Source organism: Camelus ferus, chromosome 33 (genome assembly GCF_009834535.1).
Source record: "Camelus ferus isolate YT-003-E chromosome 33, BCGSAC_Cfer_1.0, whole genome shotgun sequence".
In the NCBI taxonomy this organism is placed as follows: Eukaryota; Metazoa; Chordata; class Mammalia; order Artiodactyla; family Camelidae; genus Camelus; species Camelus ferus.
Window position 1 is genome coordinate 17,346,481 of NC_045728.1, and position 23,791 is coordinate 17,370,271.

Sequence of the window (23,791 nt, forward strand, 5' to 3'; positions counted from 1 at the left end):
GCACGCTAAGCACGCACTCTACCACTGAGTTATACCCTCCCCCACTGAAAAACTCACGATTCATAAATATCTTTCTCTGATGTTGCTCTAAGATGTTAGAGGGCAGGCTGACTTTCCCTCTTTGACAGTCAGAGCTGTGTCTGCCTTCCAGCCCCACAGGAGCCAAGGCACCTTGCCACGTTAAGATGGTTTCCAATTCATTAACAAGTGAGAGTAAATACCAAAGTCTAATTCGTGATTTCCAGAATTAGTTGACATGATTCAAACCAATCAGGAAATGACTACTGGAAAATTAGAAAAAAAAAAAGCCAACTTTAAATAATACAAAATTATTTATTGGTTTAAAAAAAAACTGGAATTTGTTCATTACACAGAAAACTATTGAACGTTCCCTATAAAAACTTTAACGGTAACATACATAGGGGAAGTGGCACTATGACTGTGTGTGAGGACGTCATACTAATGTCTAAATTAGTGTCAGAACATCGAACATGGTGACCTGTAAACTGCCTGTGACATCTGGTTAGCAGGTTGCGTAGATCAAGTCGCCATCTCGAGGTGGTCAAAAAAGATGCAAGCTCAGCCATGTCCCAAGTTAATGTAATTTCTGTTAACTATAGCAGATGTCCCAGTTGGCTCCCCTCTGATAGAGATCACTGGTGGCTGCTGCTGAGGGAGCGAAGTTCCCATAGTCTGTGCTGGGGTGGGAAAAATACTCTGAAACTCTGAAGGGGTCCAAGTGTTCCGCCTCACAGGAAGCACAGTAGCAGACGGAGGCGGTGGCAGAGGAGAAGGGGTCGCACTGAGTGTGCGAGGGCAGGTGAGGGTAGGAGCAGTCTTCTGAGGAATAGCCACAGTTTCTGGTGTCCAGAGAAGGGGGAGAGTTGTAATTCTCCGGAGCATATGAAGGGAGCTGAGCAGGAGAGTAACTGTAGTCTAAGGATCCAGAGAGCATGGAGGAATCCGAAGACGATCCTGGGGTCTAGAGAGATGAAAACCAAGGAACAAAAAAAGCTTGATAACTTAGACAGGATTGAAAGAACTGAATAGAGTGGATTTATGAATGCCAAGTAAGAACATTAAGGGTAAGAAAAAAAAAAAAAAGAAAGAAAGAAAACGAAAAGCACAACAAAACACCCAGCCCAAGTCTGCAGAAGTAATTTTAATTGCTGACTGCGTGATTTCATGACACCACATTCTATGTTTACCTATTTCTTTCCCAACAATAAATTGTCTTGCTTCACTGGCTTCCTTTGTTATAAGCATACTTTAGAGGATGCTTTGCTCTTAAACCACAAAGTCCCATTGTGCTTCAAGTCACCTGCACCTCAGATCCTGCTCTGTGCCACATTATGAGCTGCAGGTGGCACTGTGGATGTTCCTCCACACCCTTGACTGTGGAGAACAAGGTGAACAGGCACAGGTAGAACCGGGATCTTCACTGAGCCAGCGCCTGGGAGACTCCAAGACTAGCAACTACTGCTATGGTCACCAAAGTCTTGTCCCTGGCTTCCTCCTGAGCAGGTCTACAATCGTTACTGAAAAAGCCTACCTTGGAAGCTGGAAGAGAACTGGATGATTGCGGCCTGTGGGCTTAATTTCCTATCCCCTTAAAATTTAGTCAGATATGTACCCAGACTTTTGACAAACCAAAAGAAAAAAGTATTTACATTAGAAAATTCACTTTTTAAGGTTTAAAAAAAAATATATATATATGAGTATCTAAAAGACATCTTCAACCATTGGTATCTACTAATGGAAATTCTACTCCATTTTAAGTGATAACACATTTTCAAATACTTAAGGTCCATGAAGAACAGTGAATTCAAATGTTTTCAACTATTAGGGATTCATTTCTTTACCCACCATCTCAGACCCAAGTAAGTTCTTGTGCTTATATCAGATCAAGACAACTAGTCAGCAGAGCCGATTCAATGTTAAAGTAAAACCGAAAATACTTTTATCAGGTGACAGTTTGTACTGCATCAACACAACCTTAGTTCCATTTTCTAGAACTCAAAAATCCAAGGGCCATTGTTTAAATCACTGATTGCCAGTGAGTAGATGCCTGAACTTTACAGTTTGAAAACATTAAGTGACTATTGCTGGGAAACCTCTTTTTATTGCCACACACCAACATACTTGGGAGTAGCCGACTTGGGAAATCGTAATTACGTGTTTTTGCCTTTCAATGTGTGGCTATTTTTAACTCCATTGAGTTTTAAATGGTTCTTTGCTTGTTTCCTGGATGATTTCCTTGTTGATATGGTTTGTATTTCTCACGAGATGATGCAAACTCTCTGCATGACAGTAAGCAATCATAGGTTTTGTAAAGGACTAAGATAAATTACCAGGCTCTGGTTAAAGCAGAAAGGGGCAGCCTGGAAGCTGTCTGGGAAATAGTGTGGAGTACTTTGCATGAAATTGAGAGAAGGGTCTGGGTGTGTCTCTGACTGAAGGTAGGAATCAAAGATCTGGTCGAGGCAGTTTGGGTTTTCTTCACAAGAAACACAACTGGAAAATTCTCGGGGCTGGAAATAATTGGGCGTGGAGGGAACTGGTTCAGGCTCAAAATACAGTCCTGGAAGAAAAAGGAAGAGAGGTTTTTGTTTAACAATCGCACTTACGGATTTGAGTGGAGTTCTACTCTATGTTCTGATATTTATGATACCTAGGGGAAAAGGGGGCTTATGAAGTTCTAAAACCAAAGGAAATAGGCAAGCAATTTGGATTTTTCAGTTGCCTTAGCTAATTCAAGTCCCCGTGAAATAAACCTAGTTAATTATCTAGAAACTGGCTATAAGGGTGGCTAAGATAAAGGAAAAGAATAGTGATCCGGCCTCTCTCCAACAGTCAAATAATAGCTCAAACTTCCACCTTCCACTTTCTGTAAAAGCATCAATGCCCAGCCCCTATCTGCAGTCCCAGTGAATCCCAGCTCTCAGAAGTAACTTCCAGAGTGGTTTGAGGCTTTAAGAAAACTTCCAAAAGTGAAGGATGGGAAAGAATTCTCTTGACCTAGGGTTAATGCTTTCCTAAACTTTTCACACTTACTCAGTAACTTAATTTTTGAGGAATATTATAAATGGCAACGCAAAGCATGAATATGGAGACCGAGAATGCAGAGTACAAGTTAGTACTACTTGTTTCATATTATCAAAAGCAAGGATGTTATGTCAACCTGATCGTGGAATTAATGCCAGTTGTTAATGTCAAACAGGAATCGTTCTAAACACATGACACCTTTTCCATTTTAATATTAAGAGGCCCCATTTCTGAGTATTACCCTTAAATGCACAAAGAAGACAGGTTTCAAGTATGTCCTTCAGAGGGACGACAGAACACAGGAGGTTTTGAAGTCTTGAGGCTCCTTTAAGATTTAAGTTACAGTGGCACGCTCGGTGGGGAGCTCCCAGGAGCACAGGTTTCCTCATATAAGACCTCCTTAATCTCTCAGCTGTTGAGTGGCATAGGTAGGAGTGTTTATGTAACAGACTTATTCGTAATGGGCTGAGAAAACTTGCACCTGTTGGAACTGCTTTCTGGGAAGAGAGAAAGGAAAGGGGAAGGAAGCCCCTGTCGGCTGGGAGCTAAAGGAAACCAGAGCTGAGGCATTATTCTAGGGCCTTGGGATGTCTGTATCCATCTAATAGTGCCCTAACAAAGATAACAGCTTTCTGAAAACAGGTTTCTGATCTCTTAATCCAGTTTGGTTACCTGGAGGTGAGGACCTGGAACAAATGTGAAGAGTAAGCTTTGGGACAGAGCAGACAGTTCAGAAGTGAGGACACAGTTTTGCACTTTTTCCCTGCTGGGCTAGTGTTTGGAGTCACTATGCCTTTTTTCACCTTCTGATTGGTTGGATTCCAATTAAATGGTGGTGCCTTTCCTAACCCCTGAATCAAGTACTGAAAGACTCTCGAGATGGACTTCTTGGAAGAGTTTTTGAGGGAATCATCGGGCTGGCTGTACTGACCTGCAGAAGATGGTGGGACTGGGTCTGAAAGGTGGACATTGTTGCCTCCGGATAGCTGTCAAAGCGAGAAAATGACCACAAAGCAAAGTGAAATAAAAGTTCTTTAAAGGGAAAGCTAAGACATTTTGACACTGAGCTCTGTTGCCTTCTGCTCTAAGGTAAGCCAGATTTTTTTCTTCTAAAAAACCATTGCTCTTGTGAGATACAACCAATGTTATATTTTATTCAGGTTTAATTTGTAGTTTTGTTTGGGGATTTTTTTCCCCTAATGTCAGAGTCTCCCACTTACATTGTAAAGGTTATTAATCTTGATAAAAATGAATTTAAATGGTTTTTACAGTACAGAAATGAACAGTTCAAGAAAACTCAGTAAATAATAATAGCATTTTATTAAATCATTTAATTTAAAATTAATAAGGACTAACATTTATTTAATCTCGACTATCTATAACTTAGTCAGTCATTTTCCTCAGAATTTTCATATACTATCTGACGGCTTATAGGCTTAGGAATTTGTCTTCCCCCCCAAAACACAATTCCTAACTTTTTGTTGATCCTGGAGAGCTAAAAATATCCACCTGTTCTTACTAGCTATGAAATACTGAAATAGAAAATATTTTCATAAAGTTGTTGTCGGTGAACTAGAGCATATCTATTTTAGTTAGTGGTTGGTAAATATTTCATCTCTTTGTAGTTTTTTTTTTTATTGTTTTCTGTAAAAGTTGCTTTTTTCACTACTACAGTTAAATACATCAAGTTTATAAGACTGTTCTTTTTAACTTCAAAGTAAAGCAGCCTGTACTTTCCGATTAAATTGATAATTGTACTAACCGAATAATCTAGGACTTTTTTTTTTTTTTTTTTTTTTTTAGGTTTCGGGTGGTGGCTTTAAAGTTTAAAGGGCCCAGCATTGCTATGAGAGTCTGTCCTGGGAAGCAGAGCTCACCACACCTCTCTCCTGCCTTCCAGGGTACACTCACTCCTGCACACCGGGCCACGGGGAGCCTGCAGTCAGCCGCTGCTGGAACGGGAGGTGGTGTTAATTTTGAAAACGATCCATGCTGTAATGTCATGAACCAGGAAGCTGGAATCCTTCACCAGCTCTTTATGCAAATATTTGGCTGCAGCTTGAGCTCAAGCACTTGGAAGGAGTGGGTTTTAAAAACTCGGCTTCATTGTAGAGCTTTCATTAAGCCCGTTCCTCCCCCGAAACAGGCCGTTTTAGGCTTCCCAGGTTATCTCCCTCAGGTATGTTTACAATATCTTACTTGATAAAATCTTTCTAGTCCTGGGTTCGCTTTACTTTGCTCCAAGAATACAAAGAAAGACTCCTGTCTCTTAGGTTTTGAACAGCATAAAAATCCACAATCTACCATTTATAAAAATACATAAAGGCTATTTAAAAAATTAATGGTAAAAGAAGAGTAAACTGTATCTTTTGATGTGCACTAACTCAAGTTTCCTTTTACCCTAAAGGTAAAAGAGTTGTGTATGTGTGTATGGGTATGTGTAGGGCTGTTGGTAAATTGATCTGGCCGAAGTAAGTTTTAAAATCAAATTTACAAATCTAGCACACACATGTTTCTGCTGGCACTGTTTGAGACCCTAATATTTGTTTCAATCTATAACTCCCATTCATGACTGCCTTCTTAAAATTTCAAATTGTGGATTCCACTCTGACTTCATAACATACTATGGTAAATTTCTTCTTGCTTTGTATATTTCATAAGTCTCTCCTTGGCTTAGAGCTTCCCAGAGACATCCTTCAACCACAGAACAAACTGAAGTTCACCTCTGTTTAACCAGAAGCAGGCATATACCATCCCCTGCTACCTGCCCTCCATGCCTCCTCAGTAGACTTCACAGCTCTCCTAGAATCCCGACTCCTGATGGTCCCCAGAGAGGGATTTTACATCTGGCTCTCGTAATTAAATCATCTTTGTGTTACACCTCCGTGCCTGTGTGGACCTGGGTGGATATACTCTTCCAGGAAGCAAAGTAGGGTCGCCTTTGCTCTGCATGGTCCTGCAAGGAGGCACTGGTTCAGAAGCTCTGCTTATTTCTTACGGGGGACTCCAGAAAAACTTAGATAAGTCAAACTGCTCCAGGGAACAGATACTGGTCAGATACATGAGTGAAATGTTACACTCTTGCTTTTGTTCCAGCAGCTAGCAAACGGGAACAGTGGCCAAACCAACCTGTAAGAAGCCAAGAGTATTAAAATTGCCAGTGTGCAAAGGGGACTTCCCCAAGTGCAGCTGGAGCAGAATTCTACCAGGAATCAAAGCTCCTGAACGAAAGATTACATTTGGTTAGAAACGTCTTGATTTTTTGTTTAATACCACTAGTATTTGCCAGTTCCCTTGTTCCTGGTTTTATTAATTTTATAATAATCTCTGAACTGAAGAGGTCAGTGGTTGAGGCTACCACCCCTGCTCAGCACAGCTGGATCCACAGAAAGATGAATTTAGGGAGCCAATAGGTGGAAGTTTTTTTTTTTTTTTTTTTTAATATTAAGACTAAGAAAACCTTGGTTCTACTTTTTGCTCTACCATTAGTAATTACAAAACATTGAACTTCAACTGTAATAGAGGCATACAAATCCCTGGTCTACTTACCTGGCTTGGTTGTTGTAAGAACTAAAAGAAATAGTGAGTGTGCAAAAGTGCTTTAAAAGAACCACTGGAAAACCCTCTATAAATGGAAGGAAGTTTGATGGTGTTAGCTGAAATTGTACATACGGAGCTATTGACTTGACATCCAGCAAATGTAAACTTTGTGCTCGTGTGAGCTGGCTGTAATAGGGCAAACTCACACCAGAACTCTAAACTCTGAGCAAAGCGTGTAAATGAACATGACTAACTGGCTTTCAATCCCTGGTTGTAATTTTCTTTTAGCTGTTTTTCCCAAATAGTAATAATGACAGCTAACATAGCTCGAGCACTTACTAAGTGGAAAGCACTCTTCTAAGTGCTTATGTGCAATAACTTATTTAATCCTCACAAAATCCCACTGTCTCCAGTTTCAAGATCAGGATAGTGAGACATGAGAGACTGAGTAACTTGCTGGAGGAGACACACCATGGAAGAGGTTTGAACCCAGTCCACTGGTTCTAGAATCTGTGTGCACCACCCCTACAGCATCTGCCTTTTCCCACAAAGGCCCGTTTCATGAAGTTGGGCTTTGTACACAAACAGCACCAGACACAGAAACTGTTACGGGACAGATGCCAAAAAGCTGGAGACAGGACCAACCCTAACACTGGCAATACGAACCCCATCCGCCATATCCGATGTCCACACCCAAACCAACCCAAAGGCAACTGTGTGATCAAGGGCTCTCAGCCATGAATTGCCCTCTCTTGGAGGATGACGCCACCTAGTTTATTTGATTCTGCTTCTGCCCTGAGCCCTCTTGGTAATACTCTCTGTTTTAGGATGTCCATAAAGTGGTAGGGTACCCTTATGACTGCTCAGATCAATCTCGTGATAACCTGGAACTGCTTAAGGCTTCATAACATCTTAAGGAGGTGGTTCTATATTCCAAGGTGTCTCCTCTGAAGCTATGTGGCCCCTTTCAGCTGGGGAATTTCAGTGCCTGGTGATTCACAGATCAATGACCTCGGAGGCTGGATTTCAGAAGAATGAGGACGGACAGGAGATGTTCCATGGAGAGTCTCTCCTTGAAGGGCTCCCTAACATGAAGCTTCTGGGAGAGATTTTCTTTGCATGTGTGAGGGCACATACACTGTTTTCCTACAGAGTAACAGCCTACCTACTGCTGGCTGCTCCTTTCCCTGCACTGGACCAACACGCCCGTATACCCAACTATGATCAGTGAGGGATGGGATCCCCCAAATCCTGAGCCCCACAACATGCCCCAGCTGTTCTTTGTGGCTTCCGGTGGTGAACTAGGATGAAGGGGGGTGGGTACAGAAATGATAAGAACAGCTGAGGAAGGCCAGGTCGGGGGTGGTGACTGGGGCCTACGGTGGCCCCCTACACCTTCCCAGACATAGGGCTGAATGAGCTGAACACGAGCTGGGAGGAAGTGAAGGGTTCATGCTTACGGTTCCCCCTGAGGCTGCCTGGTGTGCCCTTCTCTGCTGCAGCAGCTCCTTCACCGTGATCTTCACCCGGACACCTTGATACACCTTAGGTTTTTCTGGGGAAAGCGAGCTGAGTCAGTGGTCAAGTGTGAGATTTGGGTCTCAAGCTGGGGTTGTGGGGGTCTTTGTAAATTATGGCACCGAGGCCAGGCCTCTGGGTCTGGATAATGCAAAGAGGCTGCTAAAGGGCAGGTGGGAGAGAAACCCACATTTCTCAAAGTCGAGAGGATGAAAAGAGACTGTGGGCAGGTTTCAGGGCCCAGTGGAAACAGAACATATGGAAATCTGGGGCGACGCACCCCAGGCCGGGCCTGAACCCTAGACCAGTAGCAGACAGGTTTTTCTGCTCAGGAATGTGGAGACCAGTCCAGGGGAGCTCACCTCTCGGCTAAGTTAGGGGAACACGGGGTTTTGGCCTGGAAGAGAGTGCTATGCACCTGGGGAGGGGCCGGGCGCCGCTGCAGCTGACCTAGCCCACCCCACCCCACCCTGGTGGAAGTTCTGAGGCCTTTCCTTCTCCGCCAGGCCAGACCTGGTTCCTGGGTGCGGAATCCAGCCCTGGGGCAAGCACTGGACAGATGGCGTTTGGCCAGCCTTGTCCTTGGGCCGGTGAGGGGCGCACTAGACTGACCCCAGTAAAGGCACCAGGCCTGAGATCTCCCTCCCTCCCTCCCTCCGGTCTCTTTCTTCTGCCTCCTCTCCCTCGCCCCCTTTCTCCGCCTTTCCCGCTCTCCATCTTTCCCTCCTCCCTCCTTGGGCCCGGCTCCTGCTCGCCCCTCTTCCCGTCTCTCCCCACCCCCTCCCTCTCTGGCGCAGGCTTTTCTCGGCGGCGCTTGGAGACTCCGAGTCGAGTCCGCGCAGCGCGAGCTCCAGGGAGGTGTGCAGGGCGGCCGAGGCCAGCGCTCTCGGCGGGGAGGCCGCCCCCCGGAAGGGGCCGCCCCCGGGGCTGGCGGGGCCGGGCTGCCCGGCTCGCGGGAGAGGCCGGGCGCGCCCCAGGGGTCGGCTGGCAGGGCGTTCTGCGCGCCGGGAGCGGAGGCAGCCGCGGAGCCGCGGTGAGTAGGTCGGGCCGCGCGGGCGTTCGCGGGCGACGGGGTGGCCGCGGGAGCCCGGCGCGACTCGGGCCCTGACCTCGACCCGGGAGTGAGCGCGGGGGAGCCGCAAGGGGAGGGGCGGGCTGCGCGATCGGCCTGGGCTCCTGGCGACAGTGGCGGGCCGCCAGCGCCTCGCCTGGTCACTGCGGAGACCGCAGCAGAACGGCAGGAACCCCCCGGGCCGCGACCCGGGACCTAGGGATCTCCCCGGGAACGGAGATCGCGCTGCTCGGTGCCCAGACCGAGAGAATCCCGCGCCTGGCCCGCAGGACCCGTGCCGCGCCCTCTCTCCGCGGTCCAGCGTCTTCCCGCGACTTCCTCGCGGAGCCCACGGCCCCGCGGCATCGGGTGCGGGCCCGGATCGCACGGGGGCTGCCACGGCTCAGCTCCGCGCGGCCGGAGCGCCCGGCTCCCTTCCCGGGCTCACCGTGAGCCTCTAGCTCCCCCCCACCCCCCGCCGCCGCCGCTGGGCGCGCAGAGTCCGCGCCGCGAAGTCCCAGGGTCACAACTGTGGCCAAGCGAGAGGGGGCTGGTGGACTGGGGTACGTGGACGGCCTCAGCGGCCAATTTGGCCTCTGGGCCTCTGCCCTCGGGAGCAGGCGCCAAGTGGGAGCGGCCGCCGCGTGCCCTGTGCCCTCTCGGGATCCCCCGCTCAGACTTGCATGCCCTGACTTTGTGCCTCTCTGTTCCATGCAGGAAAAGACGTGGGAATGCACCCGGATCCAAACGCCCCTCGCCCGCGTGACCCTTCCCCAAGGAGAAGCAGCCGAGTTACCCGACATCGTGGTCAGCAGGGGCTGGGCCGGTGGCTGGATGCTGCAGCTGCAGGGACTCAGCGCCTAGGAGGGGCTCCTGTGCAGGGAGAGAAGCAGAGATGCAACATTTTTAAAGTTTCACAAAGCATCCAGCTGCACCCAGGTTCCTGGAGCAGGAGACAAACAGAATTAATGTTTTATACCTTCGGGTATAGGTTTGAGTTTTTTCCCCCTCATGCCAAGTATTTAAAACCTCTAGAAACCCATGATTTGACAATCAATGATTGCGCGATACTTTCAATTTGAATATTCAAAGGCTTAACAAAATGGACTATCTTCTGCAGAAATCCTGCACACAGGCACCCCACAGAGAGTCCACAGAAACAGGGAGTGAGACCTCTTTGGGTCCTGGCCCTTGCTTTTATGGTATTTTGAGCATTTTGCCCACCTTCCCACAGACAGAGCAGGAGTCCTCAAAGATGCTCTGTATTTCTGCCTCAAAGGCAGCTCCGGGAGCCTGGGGTGACTCAGGCTGCCCTTCATGACCACCTGAGCCAGGCTAGCAGGGCTGACTGATTCCCACCTCCCCAGTCTCCGTTTTAAGGGAAAATGTCTGATTTTAGGGGAGTGAACATGGCAGCTGGTGGGTCTGGCCCTGCAAGGAGTCACTCAGGGCCGCCGGTTGCAGGCCAGAGGCCTGCAGAGGCCTTAGTTCTGCGCCTCGTGTGCTTCCGGCCCCGCCTGGCCACGTGCTGGCTTCCCTCCCCTTTCTTCCACTCTCTGTTGGGGCTCCAGACACTGGGGTTTTAGTACAGGATCCCTGCCCACTAAGACCCATTTGCTCCTCCCCACGGAGCTGGGGATGCCTGTGGGGCCTCACCCTCTAGCGAGTTTCTGAGGCTGGTGTTTGTCACTATGAAGTCCCCATTTCTCTGTTCTTTTTCCCTCTGGAGCCACCCCTGCCTTTTTGCTGCAGGAGCATGTGCTGAGAAAGGTTGATAAGCTGACTCCTGCTCGTTTTAGCTAAAAGGATGCGGATTTGTGTTCAGGCCTTCACATTTTGGATGAGAGGTGGGAGGGGTTTGAGGTCAGGCTGCGCCCTCAGTCCAGGCCTGCGCCCCTCACAGATGACCTGGGATTGTGCTGGGTTATGTCCTCCAAGCACCTGCTGCACCTCTTCTGTATGATTTGGAAGCTTGAGCAGACAGGAGTGGTCCAGAGAGGGAGTGGGTGCCAGGCCAGATCCACTCCTGGCCCCCATGGGCAGGGGCAGCACCAGAAAATGGAGAGGCAGGGTGGGGTTCCCTTCCCAGATAAGCCACGTCGTTCCCATGTTGCCAGGCCAGGTGCAGGTGATAGGCCCCCGTTCTTTGGTCCCTGAGTTCTCTGAGATGCAAAAAGTAGAGTTGAGCCCCACATTCAGAAGAATACCTGAATGCCCTGGAATGTGTCCAATGCAGGATGGAGCACACAGAGACGGGAGAAATGGGCTTTCTGGGAATGCCAGGATACCAGAGTCTCTGATTGATCAGCATTGCTTGGCAACTGAAGCCACATCTCTGGATGAGGGGAATAGGGCTGGGAACACTTGAGGTGGCACGTGGCAGGAGATGTGGGGTGTGTTTGTCCCCAGCCCAGCTGGAATCTGTAAACTTCTGCAGCGTCTTTCTTCAAAGGCATTGGGCCTGTGTCCTGAGTTTCCCTGACAGACCTTAGGACCAGACTCTTGAGGAGAGGAAGGACACCGGGAGTTCAGAGAGCCCCTGTGTCCTTTCTCCCTGCCCTGCTGTGCACGAACACCGCTCCTTCTGAAGGAACAGTGGGCAGAAGAGCACAGAATTAAGGACAGGCTCTTGTTCTCCTAACTTCTTCCATAACTTCTTTGCTCTTCTCTCCTCCTTTTTGTTTTATCTGATTTTTTAGTTTGCTTTTAAAAACCTTCCTCTTTACCCTTTGGCCTTTCTGTTTGTTTTTTGCCAAGTTTCTTTCTCTTTCTCTTCTTGTCATTCCTTCCCTCCATTTCTCACCTGCATTGCTGTTTTTCTTCCCAGCTTTCTACATGTAGTGGGGATGGACAGGGATGACAGGAGGCCACTGAGTTAGTTCCCTTGGCAACATCATTGAAATTGATGCTGCTGATTGGCTGCCCTTTGGAGAAGGTGGCAGGGCAGGGTGAGAGATGAGCTCCTTAGAAGTCACGGGGTCTGTAGGGACAGCATAGACCTCTTTGTCCCTTCCCTCCAGGAGCCTCTGCCAAACCAGGGCAGCAGTTCTGGGGGCTTCTGTGTCAGCCCCCGCCACTGGGATGGCTGTTCCAGTGCTGTTGCTAGCCAGCGGCTTCAGAACCTGGGTTTGCTTAGTCCCGAGCCTTGTTTTGAGAAAGGCGCCCCCCCCCCCCCCCCAGTTTTTAGCACAACATGAAGGAGTTTGGTTCCTGCTGTTTCTATAATCCCAAGGCTCCAGCACAGGTATTTAAGAGCCAGATGCCACGCTTGTGGGTATGAGGGCGGATCCCTCCTAAACTGCTTTCTGTGAATCCTCCTTATGGATCTATAAGTGTCATGAGGCCTGAGAGCCCATAGAATGGGATGTTCCTCATAGACTTTTAAAAGTTTGTCTTTTATTGTTTATTGTATGTCAGGTACAGTATTGTATAGCCTCCCCATTTTGCAGATGAGAAAACAGGCTCAGAGGGAAGAGCACCTGCGCCAAGATGACTGCGCACACACATGGCAGGATTGGGAACCGAATGCCAATAAACCTGATACTAAACCCTTACTCTTAACTGTCATTGTTGTCTTCCTGATCTTTTATAGCGGACGTTTTCAAACATGTTTTATTTTTAATGAAGTATAGTCGGTTTACAATGTTGTGTTAATTTCTGGTGTACAGCATAGTGTTTCAGTTATATATATATATATATATATGTAAAACTTTTTTGACTTCAACCCACAGTAAGAAATTCATTTGACATGTTCGCATACTAAATCTATAACAATATTTATATGTTTACAAAGCAAACTTGTCAGGGAACAATGCATACCTATGTACATGAGGCATTCTGAACTTTTCTGTTCCATCTTTTCCATCTCATTCTATTTATGGAGAATTTACGTTGGCTGGGAGTCACTAAGATAATGTAATGACCCACTAATGCGTTGTGACTAACATTGGGAAATATTGCCTGTGAGACTTGCAAACCCACTGGTCAGTGTTGTGCTCGGGGACGAGGTGTGCCGGCTACTCTACTGTTTGGGTGTGTCAGGAGGCTAAGGCAGGGCAGCTTACTGATTGGAGGGTGGTCTGTAAACATGGGTCACCGGAACCAAACAGAGAAGAGGCTGGCTGGGGGTGGGGAGCTATTCATTATGCTAATGACAGTTTGTACTTCTCAGACTGGGAACTCTTCTTTCTTGCGGGTGGGGGGGCATTGTCACTTCCAGGGTGTCTGCGTATAGGTCCTTATCATCTCTTGAGGGTTTTAATAAAAGTCTGAAAGAAAATATGGGCTTTCAATAGGCTTTAATAGGCTCACTTGCTTCAAACTATCATGTGGAGTTCTGATTTTTGGATGTTGGGATTTTTGAGGGGCTGAGACAGACTTAGGGTGCTTTTTCCAACATCCCTGTTGGTGGTCATCTGGTCCCAGGCTCCCTCCACTGCCTGGCTGAGCAGCCAGCCCACCAATGAGTGTGGAGGAAATGAAAGCTCACTGTTTTGTCAGGCAGCCTGTTCCACTGTTGGACGGCTTTGAATAGAATGATAACGGTTGAGCCCAAATCCAGTGAGGTCTATTAGTTGAGCACCATCTACGTCCCAGGCATGGTATCAAGCACCAGGAATACAAAGACAGATAAGCCCTGCTTTCTGTCGCCAACTGCTTGGTGAGAAACACGGAAGACCTGTTCTCCCGCGTCACACCACTGCTCCTCCATCGTGGGCTTGTTTGGTTCATTCATTGGTTCTTTCATTCATCCATTCAACAAGCAGGTACTGCTTATCTGCTCTGACCAGGCCCAGTGCTAAGCCTGAAGAAGTTATCGTGCCCCCTTCCACCCCCACCACAAGCCTTTTCCTTTGGGGGTTCACCATCTGTAGTTTCTCTAGTTCTTCAGGTATTATAATATTTCAGATCTCTGGGCCACTGAGCTCAGAAACGCTTTCATTTGTCTTTGACCTTCTTAAAGTCCCTTAACATCAGAATCATGGGAATAGAACTCATTTCCTTCTAAAGCTTTAAACTGAATATTTAAACTGAAGTTTTTTGGCAGGCTTTTGTATGCAAATGACACTGCAGAGCCTTATAATTTTCCCCCAAAGTAGGAGATTTTATTAAGTTAGACACATTAGACTCATGAATATGAAAAGACTTTCAGTATAAGGAAAAAAGGGAGTTTATTCCCTCCAAATTTGACTACAGCTCTACATTCTCTTTATTAATGCAAACTTCTTTTGTCATTTTGACTGGGGGACACTGTTACCAAACCTTGTGGGAAATATCAAGTTCCAAAAATGTGAAGGAAACAAGTACTTACAGGGCACAGTGTGAATGTTTGGTCCGTATGAAAATGACCAGGAAAACTATTAGATGATGGCATTTAATGACCTGTGGTAAATCCGTCTCCTCCAATAAAACGTATTCAGAGATTTTACTTTAAGAAGCTTCCCTGGGGAATGAGCACTTGATAGTTGATCGTTTAAATAAGGATGATGCCATCAGATGCTGCTTGAAAAGTCTTTTACTTAAAATATTTCTATTATGCAAGATTTAAGGCATACAAAAACATAAGGATTTCTGTGATAAAAGTCTTTGAATATATTATCAAGCTTAAGAAATAAGTGATCTTTCCTTTATGAGTAATCTATTAAGCCTTAAACTTGTGGATTTTTCTACTCGAGATACTTGATTAGGAGAGGAGGTTAGCAGGAGTGGCTATCAATTTTCCTAATTCGAAGAGCTAATTCTTAGATACTATTTGTTTTGTACACATTTTTTTTTCCCTTTGGGAACTGGTACTTGGGGTTTTTTTTGTTTTTTGTTGCTATTTTCCTTTTGGCTTGTAATATACTGACAATGAAATTGCATTTTGCAAACCCACACATGTTATTTATCAGAGATTATGATTAGAGGACACTTTTCTATCAAAGATCAAATATACCACAGTGTCATCATTTACAAGTAATTATAGAAGATTTTCTTCTTCTTTATATAACCTGATCTTTGGGGATTCTAATTCCTGATCTATTTGTCATATTTGTTTTAATCACACCAGAGATAATACCAAACATTAACTTTTATTCATAAGACTTCTTAGCAATGTATTATAGTTTACGTAGATGCTAAGTGACTATATAAACATTTTTCTGTGCTACTTCAAAGTTTCAGTAATTTTCCTTCTAAAAGACATTTGAAAATGTAAAATGAATCATCATACATATTTTATCACTAAAGCTGTCTCCAACTCTCAGGATTTGCAAAAACTATGACTGTGTTAAATACTAAACATGCTGAAGACTTTCTTGAGCATCAGAAATGTCACCCACAGTGTCAGGGTCTAAATAGCTAATTCATTTTTGTGGTATAATTTCTGCTCAATTTAACAAAGATTACTGAACACCTACAGCATGCTGGGCACTTAAGCCAGGTGCTGAGGACACAGAACTGAGAAAGCCAGGAGTCCTGCCCTTGACGAGTCTAGTTAGAGGATCTTGTTTTGCCAGGATGTACGGTTTTGCATTTAAGCTCTTGAACATCAATAGTTATCGAATATAGTGTTTATTGAACAGTGAAATGTTGTTTTGACTGAGAGGATACCTTGGATAGAACCCAATGACAGAGCATAAAGGAAGAGAATCATTTTGTTACTTAATGTGACTTAAACCTTGGACATCAATTGTTATTTTAGTTCATTAAATGTAATTGATGCTTTATTTCTTATGAATGTATTATTTAGATTTACATATTAAAATGGATCACAAAGATACTAGTAATACCTTTATATATGTATACATATATATGTATGTAAATATATATTCACTATTGGGGTGAGTCATTCTTTTCCCTTTGTGGAGTTTTTTGTAGCACACTTTGGAAGCCTTCCCCTACCACAAGAGTGCCATCATATTGTATTGTTAACTGATAATACGGTGCTCATTTAAGAGTATTTATTAAATAAACAAGGTAAAGCTATGACTTTTCTCCTGTCATTCTTTGAAGTTTGTGTAACACTGTAAGAGAAATACAGACATTTTCAACCACATACTATCATGTCTGTTTCCAGCGATTTATGGGACGACTGCCTGTATTGTAGCTTTTGCATGGGCAAGCTTTGCTTTCCACCGTTTGTGGACATGGTCATCTGGGTAGCTTTCTTTAACTTGGACTTGACATCACCATCTCTGCTCATGTTAAACCTTAAAAGACCTGAGAGAGATGGCCGTTTTAAACCTGAGCTCTTACCTTTTCTCTGGCTTCCCCAGGAAAGCTGTGAGCCTGAGCAGAGCAGGTTTAAGGAAGGAGCGGGAGAGGAGAATGTGTTTTTTTTTTTTTTTTTAATGCTGGCATTGTGCATTATTACAACAAAGTGCGGTTAGTCCCTGGCAAGCAGTAGGAAATAGAGAGTACTTGAATGAGAAATGGGATAGGGAAATAGAATTAATTTCCTTGTCATAAGGTTGTAGCTTGTGTTTCACTTTTTAACAAAGTATTGTAAATTCCCAGAACAACAACACAGAACCAAATTAAAATATGTGCAATGTATGACTGGGATATTGTGTTGCATACCAGAGAAACACACATTGTAATTGACTGTACTTCAATAAACTATATATATGCAATGTAGCAACACATTGTCCAGCTAAGTAGAACTCTTAAAAATCATTTATAGTTTAGAATTACCAGCAGCACTCCCCACTGCTCCTGCCCCTTCATAACAGAGGACTGGGGTTGATACTAGACAGACTATGGACCTATGTATGTCTCCTATTTTTTTATAAACTAAATTTGTCAAACACTTTGAAAGGGCCTGGATGCTCTGAGAAGAAGGTAGGTACCACTGGTTACTGAGCTTTATTTACCTGAGAGCCAGCACATCCTCAGGCTGTGACAAGATGGACACAATAGGTGAGCAGACAACAACAAACGAAGAGAAATAAGCATGCCTACATTTAGTGTTATAATCAAACAAAAGGTAGAGGTATACGAACACGTACATATGATTTACACAACTCTTAGTGTTGTGTGTCACTTAGTAACACATTATTATAAATTTTATACAACCAGTCTAGAAAAGTGACTTTGCAACTCTTCCTCGTGAAGGCCCCTGAAAGCAGAGAGAGGGCCCGATCTCTTCTTTCTGATTTGGGGAATGCCATCCAGGTGGGTGTGAGGCTGGATGACGGATGACACTGCAAAGCATCCCACCAGTCGGGACTGAGGGCTCAAGTCTCATCAGACTGAAGACAAGCAGCTCTCTCTCCTCCACGGCAGAAGCTGCCCCCTTCCATTGAGGAGCTAATATTGAGCAAAGCCAAGTCAGCCTGTAAAAAGGAGCCGTGGGAGGGAAGGAGCAGGCAGGGGACCTGGGAGAATGCAGCCCAGCCACTGAGGACCACCAGTGCTCCTTGGTCTGCTCCTCCAGGGCTGTCCTCCCTGGAAGGAGCTGAGGGGTGCGAGGAAGCCTCTTATTCAAGTATTCCCTATGAGCACTCCACAAATTAGGAGTGTGTTTGCTTAACCAGACTATACCCTTGAAGGCCTGGAAAGGAAAGAATATTATTTACTCACTTCTAAGTGTGAATTAATACCCATGTTTGACTTTCTAGACTCCTATCTAGAGCATGGGACACTGTCACAGGGGATGTAATGGAGACTGAATTGAGGGGCTTTGGGGCCTCCAGAAGATGGAGAGAAAAAGACTGGATCACAGAGGACTCACGGGGTCAGAAAAATGTGATTAAGGGAATAAAGAACAGAAGGTGGTATAAAATAAGAGGAAGATCGTGGGTATAACGTCTGAGCCTTGACTCAAGCTTTGCAAAGTCAAAGTGTGTGCAAGACATTTATGACGGGCTCAGCCTGCAGACAGGCACACTGCTTGGTAGGAATTACTGTGGGAAGTTAATTGGCGAAGGAATCCACACCAATCAAACTTACACGAGACAGATTGATGCTTTGGATGTCAGTTTCTTCATTTATACACAGTTAAGAACGATACATTTCTGACCAATGAACAACCAACAAGGTCTTCCTTCAAAGAGAAGAGGCTGTGTGTGTGTACACTTGACAATATGTCTTTCTCCAAAGCCCCTTTGCTTCTTGGTGTTCTGTGGTCTGTCATTTCTTGCCGACAGCCCAGTCCTGCTCTCTGTGTTTTCCTTATAAGGCATGCATTCTTACTTGATCATGGAATGTTCATTTTATTAATGTACTCTGATAACTGTAGGTTTATTCCATCAGAGAGACAATGTCTAGCTTAATTAAGTCTGCCATTGATCAAAGAAAGCTTTTGGCCTTTGTTGTTTGTTGGATTAGCCTAAGTATTGGACACCCTGGGCTTTAAGGCAGTCAAAATCATGAATTTATGAAGCTGTAGGGTCCTGACTTTGTCCTATTTTAAAGACAATAAAGCATTTATATGTGGTGCCATATTCATTACTTGCAAGTTATTATTTGTTACTTATTATTTGCAAGTTACTGTAAGGAGAGAAATGTATATAGTGCTTCAGGCTTAAAAGTCACGTGGTATAAAATGAGTTTAGTTTTACATGCTCTAATCTATATTATAGGCTATACATTCTCTTTTACAGAAGAACACCCACAGTTCATAACTAAGAAAAACTGGACAGGAAAATCGGTATGTTTTATGATCTGCGTAAAGTTTTTAATGTAGTTTAAGAAAAAAAATCAGTGCTAAAATGATAGGTACTTCAAAGCAAACAGAAGATTCAGAATACAATGGGTTACTAAGCTTCCCCAGAAATCTTACTGTCAGGTCGTCTAACTAGAATTTACATTGTGGTGTGTTTCAGTGGAGTGATGGTGGGGAGAATCCCAAATAAAGGCCATCATCCATTAACAAAAGGCAGAGTGATGGCTTATCCTGAGAATCCTGTTTTCGCCAAGCGGCCACACCACAACAATCCGTGAATACAGAACCAGACTTAAAGAAATGCACAGAAGTCCTCTGGTGCCCTTCAGTAAGCTCTGCGGCACTCGTACGCCCCCCAGGTCAGGCTTCCATCTTCTTTGGTCCACGGAGAAGGGTCCTGGAGGGCAGAGGTGTCTGCCCCCTCATCTGGGGAGAAGGGCCCCACCTTGGGTGGTGGGTCATTGGACATCGTCATGAAAGAGGTGAAAGGGTAGGGGGCTGGGGTGGGGTACCCCTGTGTGTGGTACAGATCCTCCAGTGTGTGCAGCGAGTAGGGCTGAACCCCAGCCAGGGGGGCCCCCCAGCTCGAGCTCCGGTGCTGGGCAGTGCTCCCGGACTCCAGCTGGGAGAGGCAGTTCATGCTGGGGGCCAGGCTCTGCAGGGCATCGGCTGGCACGGGGTCTGGCTGGCTGAGGCCTTCTGGTACCGTCTGTTCCCACGAGTCCCTCTGAGGAGGATGGAAAGGTCACTGAGGTTAGTCATCAGGTGGCAGTCTGGTGGGGACAGATTTCCTTCCCAACATGGGGTGCTGCTGGCCCATGGTTTCTAGAGCAGACTGGGTGTCCTCCCTCTGCTGTCCGAAGCCTCCTTGCCAGGCAGCTTTCCCCTCTGGTGTGTGAGGTGAAAGTTTTAGTTCCTGTCTTACTTTAGAATTAGATTTGTCTCTATCTCTCCATATCTACCTACCTACCTATCGAGTCCATTCCCTAGAAGACAATATTAAATGAATAAAATGTGAAAATAATAAACCGAACATTTAGACGGCATTTCATCATTCACTCCTGGAAGGGTAAGCCTCTAAACTGCTCGGTGGGCTTCTGAGGGGACTAGGAAGGCTACCCTGCCCTCAGTGAGCAGAGGTAGGAGCCTCGTAGGCTGGGAGCTGGGAAGATTTGGGTTCAGTTCATGGCTGGGCCACTTACCGCCTTTCTGACTCTGAGTACCTCAGTTTGTTCATCTGTAAAATGGGGCTTTAGTAACTATATCCTTAGTTGTTGCAAATATTAAATGAGCAAAGGCGCATATAAGTTACCGGCTGGTGTAGATAGTAATGTTAATTACCACTCTCCCAAGTCCTGTTTTGTCTAAAATCCCATCATCAGAGATTCATTCCTTTGTGGTTAAGGGCTTTACAGTTTTGTATAAGAAAGTTATTAGTATTCTTCTTTATGAACTCACCTCAGGAAAGACTGAGAGAGAACAAGAAGAGGTTAGAAATCTGGGGGGTCAGGGAGGAGAGGCGAGGGGGGAGGGGAGGGGGGAAGGGGAGATGGGGAGGGGAGGGGGGAAGGGGAGATGAGGAGGAGAAGCGGGGGAGGGGCGGTGGGGAGAAGTGAGGGGGAGGGGCGGGGAGGTGGGGGGAGGAGAGGTGGGGAGGTTGGGGGGTCGGGGGAGAGAGGCATCCAGATGCACCTGCCCTGGCTGACAGTCTAGCTGTGTCTGAGAGGTGACTTCATGGTTCTTCCTTTACGTGCAGGATGAGAGATGGGGAAGCATCTGGTAACAGCGTTAGCGCACTAATAAAATGGATATAAATCCTATTTTATTAGTCGTCCTACACGTCGCCTACACGTCTGGCTCGAGCCTCCTGCTGCCTTGGCGGGCACGGATCTTCCAGGAAGGCTCCCCGGGCGAGGGTCCCGGCAGAGCGGCGGGTCCTGCCACCTCCGGGGCAGCGCGAGCCGCCGCGGGGGTCTCCAGGGCAAAAGCACCCTCGGCCTCGGCCCGGCTGGCTGCCGGGGGAGCCCCGATCCCCGTCACCGCACCCCACCCCCAAACCAAGCCTCCGCCTCCTCTCTCACCAGCACGAAGTGCGCGGAATCGCCGGGGAAGGGCGGCGGCAGCAGCGGCGGCAGGGCCGAGGCGCCGAACAGGGGGGCGCCGCCGCCGGGGGTCAGGGCGGCGGGCCGGTGGTCCCCGCAGGGCTCCGGGAAGCAGGGGTCCAGGAGCGCCGCGTGGCCCTGCCCTGCCGCGGGCTCGCAGGCGAGGGGCTTCGCCACGCCCGGGCTGCAGGCGTCGCTGGCAAACTGCTTAGTGCTGTGGAAGTCCGAGTCCGACAGGAAGGACCTCCGGACGCCGTAGTAACCGGACATCGCCGGCGAACCTGCTGCCAGGGGAAAGACACAGCGGCCAGGATTTCCTCAGAGGAGCTCAAGGCGGCTCTGCTGCGGCCGAGCCCCTCCACGTGTGAAACGGTGTATCTAACGCAGGCCCGCCTCCGAGGCCAACGGATTAATAGATACATGTCTGGAAGAGCGTTAAATACAGCGACGTTACCTCTTTGACCTGGGCCAGCCCCAATAACTGACAGGTTTAAAGCCTGCTCTGCCTTTGAGATGGGTTCACTTTAGACGATGCACTAGCTGTTCAACCAGCCTCAGACTTGCACTTTTACTGTGCACTTTCTCTGTGCCAGAAGGAACCGGGCTTAAAGAGATACAGTATGAATCCCTTAGCATTTACATTTTATTTAACAAAGCATCTTTTTCGCAGTTTCTGAGTTCTGACCCCACAGACGTAGGACCGTTAACAAGAGGCTGCGTCTGGGACATGGTATCTGAGATTCGGTATCTCTGGGTAAGGTGAGATTGTGACCTCACCCCAAATCAGAGGCAGATTGTATTCTTCTGTTTCTTTGTATACGGACCTTCAACTCCGTGTCTTGTACCTCGCAGGCACCAGAAATGGTCTGCTTGCTTTGTTTCTGTGAAGCCACGTTTGAGGATCACAGAAAATGTGTTTTCTGGCTCTGATGAGTCTGGTGTTGTTTGCTGCCCTCTCGTGACCATACCGGTTCCCTCACTCAGCTCACCTGGGCACTGCAAGCTTGAGAAAGAGATGCCTGGCACAGAAAGTTCCCTGGGGTGGAAACCGGGAGGGGATGAAACTGGAAAGAATCTCACTGAGGGCAAAGTCAGTGAAATAGTCCCAGAGAAGAGATGTGTTTTCTAAGACTTTCTGAGTCCGTAGTTCAGTTGTAGCAGGAAACCCTTTGTGATTTAGAACATGTTCAGGGGCATAGACTCAAGGTCTGTGAAACTGATTTTTTCACACCGTAGTGGTAGGTGTGGCTTACACCTTGAGGTCACAAAAACAGGGCTGAGCTGGGAGGAAGACGCAGGTGCTTTTCCTTCTCACCTTCCCCTAACCACCGTGGACCACTTCTGAGCTTTGTCCTTGCCCACCCTGCCCACTTGTCTGCAGGGAGAGGAGACAGACTCATTAAGATCGTTTTTGTTATCCCGACTCACTTGCACATTACTCTGCACACACAGCACTTTGGCTCCTGCCACCTGATGTGGCACTTCGTGTAGTGCTCATGACTCTCTCACCTGAGTTACAGCCCTCTTTCCAGCCAACCTGCAGGCTCCATGGGGCACAGCTTGTGTCTTACACATTTTCTGTAAGCCCAGTAGTATAATACTGTGGTCAACAGTTACATGTAAATGTATTCATTCATTCAAAGAAAATTAAAATTCCTCGTGGATATTTACCGCACAATTCTACCCACTCCACTTCCATCTAAAATCCTGTAGCCCCAAACCGCTCATGAATTTGAAATCTGTAGTTAGAGGTTTCATCATAAGCATATTCCTCTAGAAAAAAAAAATCTGTGCAAGTGAAAATTAGTATCAATAAATAAGGTTTTGTTTCACACCACGAATTTATAGCCACAACAGTGGTTAAGGCTGAGAACAGAATGAAGAATAAGGAAACAAGTCTTCCAGGATCTCATGTCTGCATTTCCAACTTCCAAGTTAAAAAACACAAAGAAACAAAAAGCCTTCTGCACTCTTAAGCATATCTTTATCTCTTTAAAAGGAGGAAGAGATGGTAAGAGAAGCTGCAGGAATTTTCTTCTGTAGAAGGGAGCAGATACAACCAGGTTCCAGCGACAAAGTACGGTTGGGAAACACAGCGTAGAGACATTTGGATATGTGGCATCTTCTCGTGCTTTTATTCCTTTCCCTTATCCGGCTCTGAAAATGATCAAACTTACTGAGAAAGCCTATGCTATTTCTGAGTTTGAGACCTGAAAGGAATGTGTGTGTGTGTGCGTGCGCGCATGCATAGATGTATGAGAGTGCTCCAAACTATTATTAAGAATGCTCTTTTTCCATCCCTGTAGGAGTATTTAATGAGACATATGTATTAACATGAATGTAAGATGGTTAACTAAGTGCCTGGCATATAGAAAGCACCAATAAATGGTAGTTCCTCCATCTGCCCACAGATCTCTGTCTGTTCTAAAGCCAGTGCATAGTCTATCAGGCCATAGGGCTAGAATTTTAGACATTTTAAATGGTATCAAGGACCTAATTGCTATTGCTTCTGCCCAGCAAACTTACACTAGATAGAATACATTCTAAATTTGAGAATGACTGAGTGAGGTCTGCCTTCCCTGATTTTGTATTTAAAAAATAAATGTTTTAAAACCAAAATTTTGAAAGTGCTGTAAGGCAGCTATGAAATAATGGAAACTGAAATGCCTGATTTAAATTCAAAAGGGAGGGAGGTGATTGCCCCTTGAGGGGTGGTACTCACCTGGCATCGGGACGAATGGAGACTGAGAGGAACTGACACTGCCCTGGAAGACAGGGGGCACGAATGTTTTCTTCTTTAGTTGCAAGGTTGAATTAAAAAAAAAGATTAAGTATACATTTTGCAAGCTTTATTTTCTGATTCTAAGAAATATTTGTGGAGAGGTTAGT

General features: G+C 46.2%; 3 protein-coding genes across 3 annotated transcripts; 1 reads left to right on the forward strand and 2 right to left on the reverse strand.

Moving 5' to 3' along the window:
- Positions 1 to 345: 345 nt before the first annotated feature.
- Positions 346 to 9,957, reverse strand: COLCA2 (colorectal cancer associated 2). The gene is made up of 7 exons (XM_032472322.1): positions 9,951 to 9,957; positions 9,432 to 9,683; positions 8,466 to 9,318; positions 8,046 to 8,154; positions 3,977 to 4,031; positions 2,352 to 2,581; positions 346 to 982 (listed from the first exon to the last, which is right to left on the reverse strand). The coding sequence occupies exons 1-7, from the start codon at positions 9,955 to 9,957 to the stop codon at positions 611 to 613; spliced, it is 1,878 nt and encodes a 625-aa protein (XP_032328213.1). The 3' UTR covers positions 346 to 610.
- A 606-nt stretch (positions 9,958 to 10,563) lies between these two features.
- Positions 10,564 to 12,873, forward strand: COLCA1 (colorectal cancer associated 1). Its single transcript, XM_014564049.2, is given in 5 exon segments — positions 10,564 to 10,679; positions 12,034 to 12,089; positions 12,092 to 12,219; positions 12,221 to 12,272; positions 12,275 to 12,873. Coding segments are annotated over 5 exon segments (429 nt in total). The 3' UTR covers positions 12,352 to 12,873.
- Positions 12,874 to 18,790: 5,917 nt separating this feature from the next.
- Positions 18,791 to 21,349, reverse strand: C33H11orf53 (chromosome 33 C11orf53 homolog). Its single transcript, XM_032472482.1, has 2 exons — positions 20,882 to 21,349; positions 18,791 to 19,527 (listed from the first exon to the last, which is right to left on the reverse strand). Exons 1-2 carry the CDS (start codon positions 21,170 to 21,172, stop codon positions 19,126 to 19,128), a joined length of 693 nt encoding a protein of 230 aa, XP_032328373.1. The 5' UTR covers positions 21,173 to 21,349; the 3' UTR covers positions 18,791 to 19,125.
- Between the last annotated feature and the right edge of the window lie 2,442 nt (positions 21,350 to 23,791).

Coding starts and splice junctions, on each gene's coding strand:
- COLCA2 (XM_032472322.1), bottom strand. Junction 8,155..8,465: donor TCCCCTAACTTAGCCGAGAG/GTGAGCTCCCCT, acceptor CCACTGACTCAG/CTCGCTTTCCCCAGAAAAAC. Junction 983..2,351: donor TCTGCTTTAACCAGAGCCTG/GTAATTTATCTT, acceptor TCATCTCTCTAG/ACCCCAGGATCGTCTTCGGA.
- C33H11orf53 (XM_032472482.1), bottom strand. CDS start 21,172: ATGTCCGGTTACTACGGCGTCCGGAGGTCCTTCCTGTCGGACTCGGAC. Junction 19,528..20,881: donor ATTCCGCGCACTTCGTGCTG/GTGAGAGAGGAG, acceptor CATCCTCCTCAG/AGGGACTCGTGGGAACAGAC.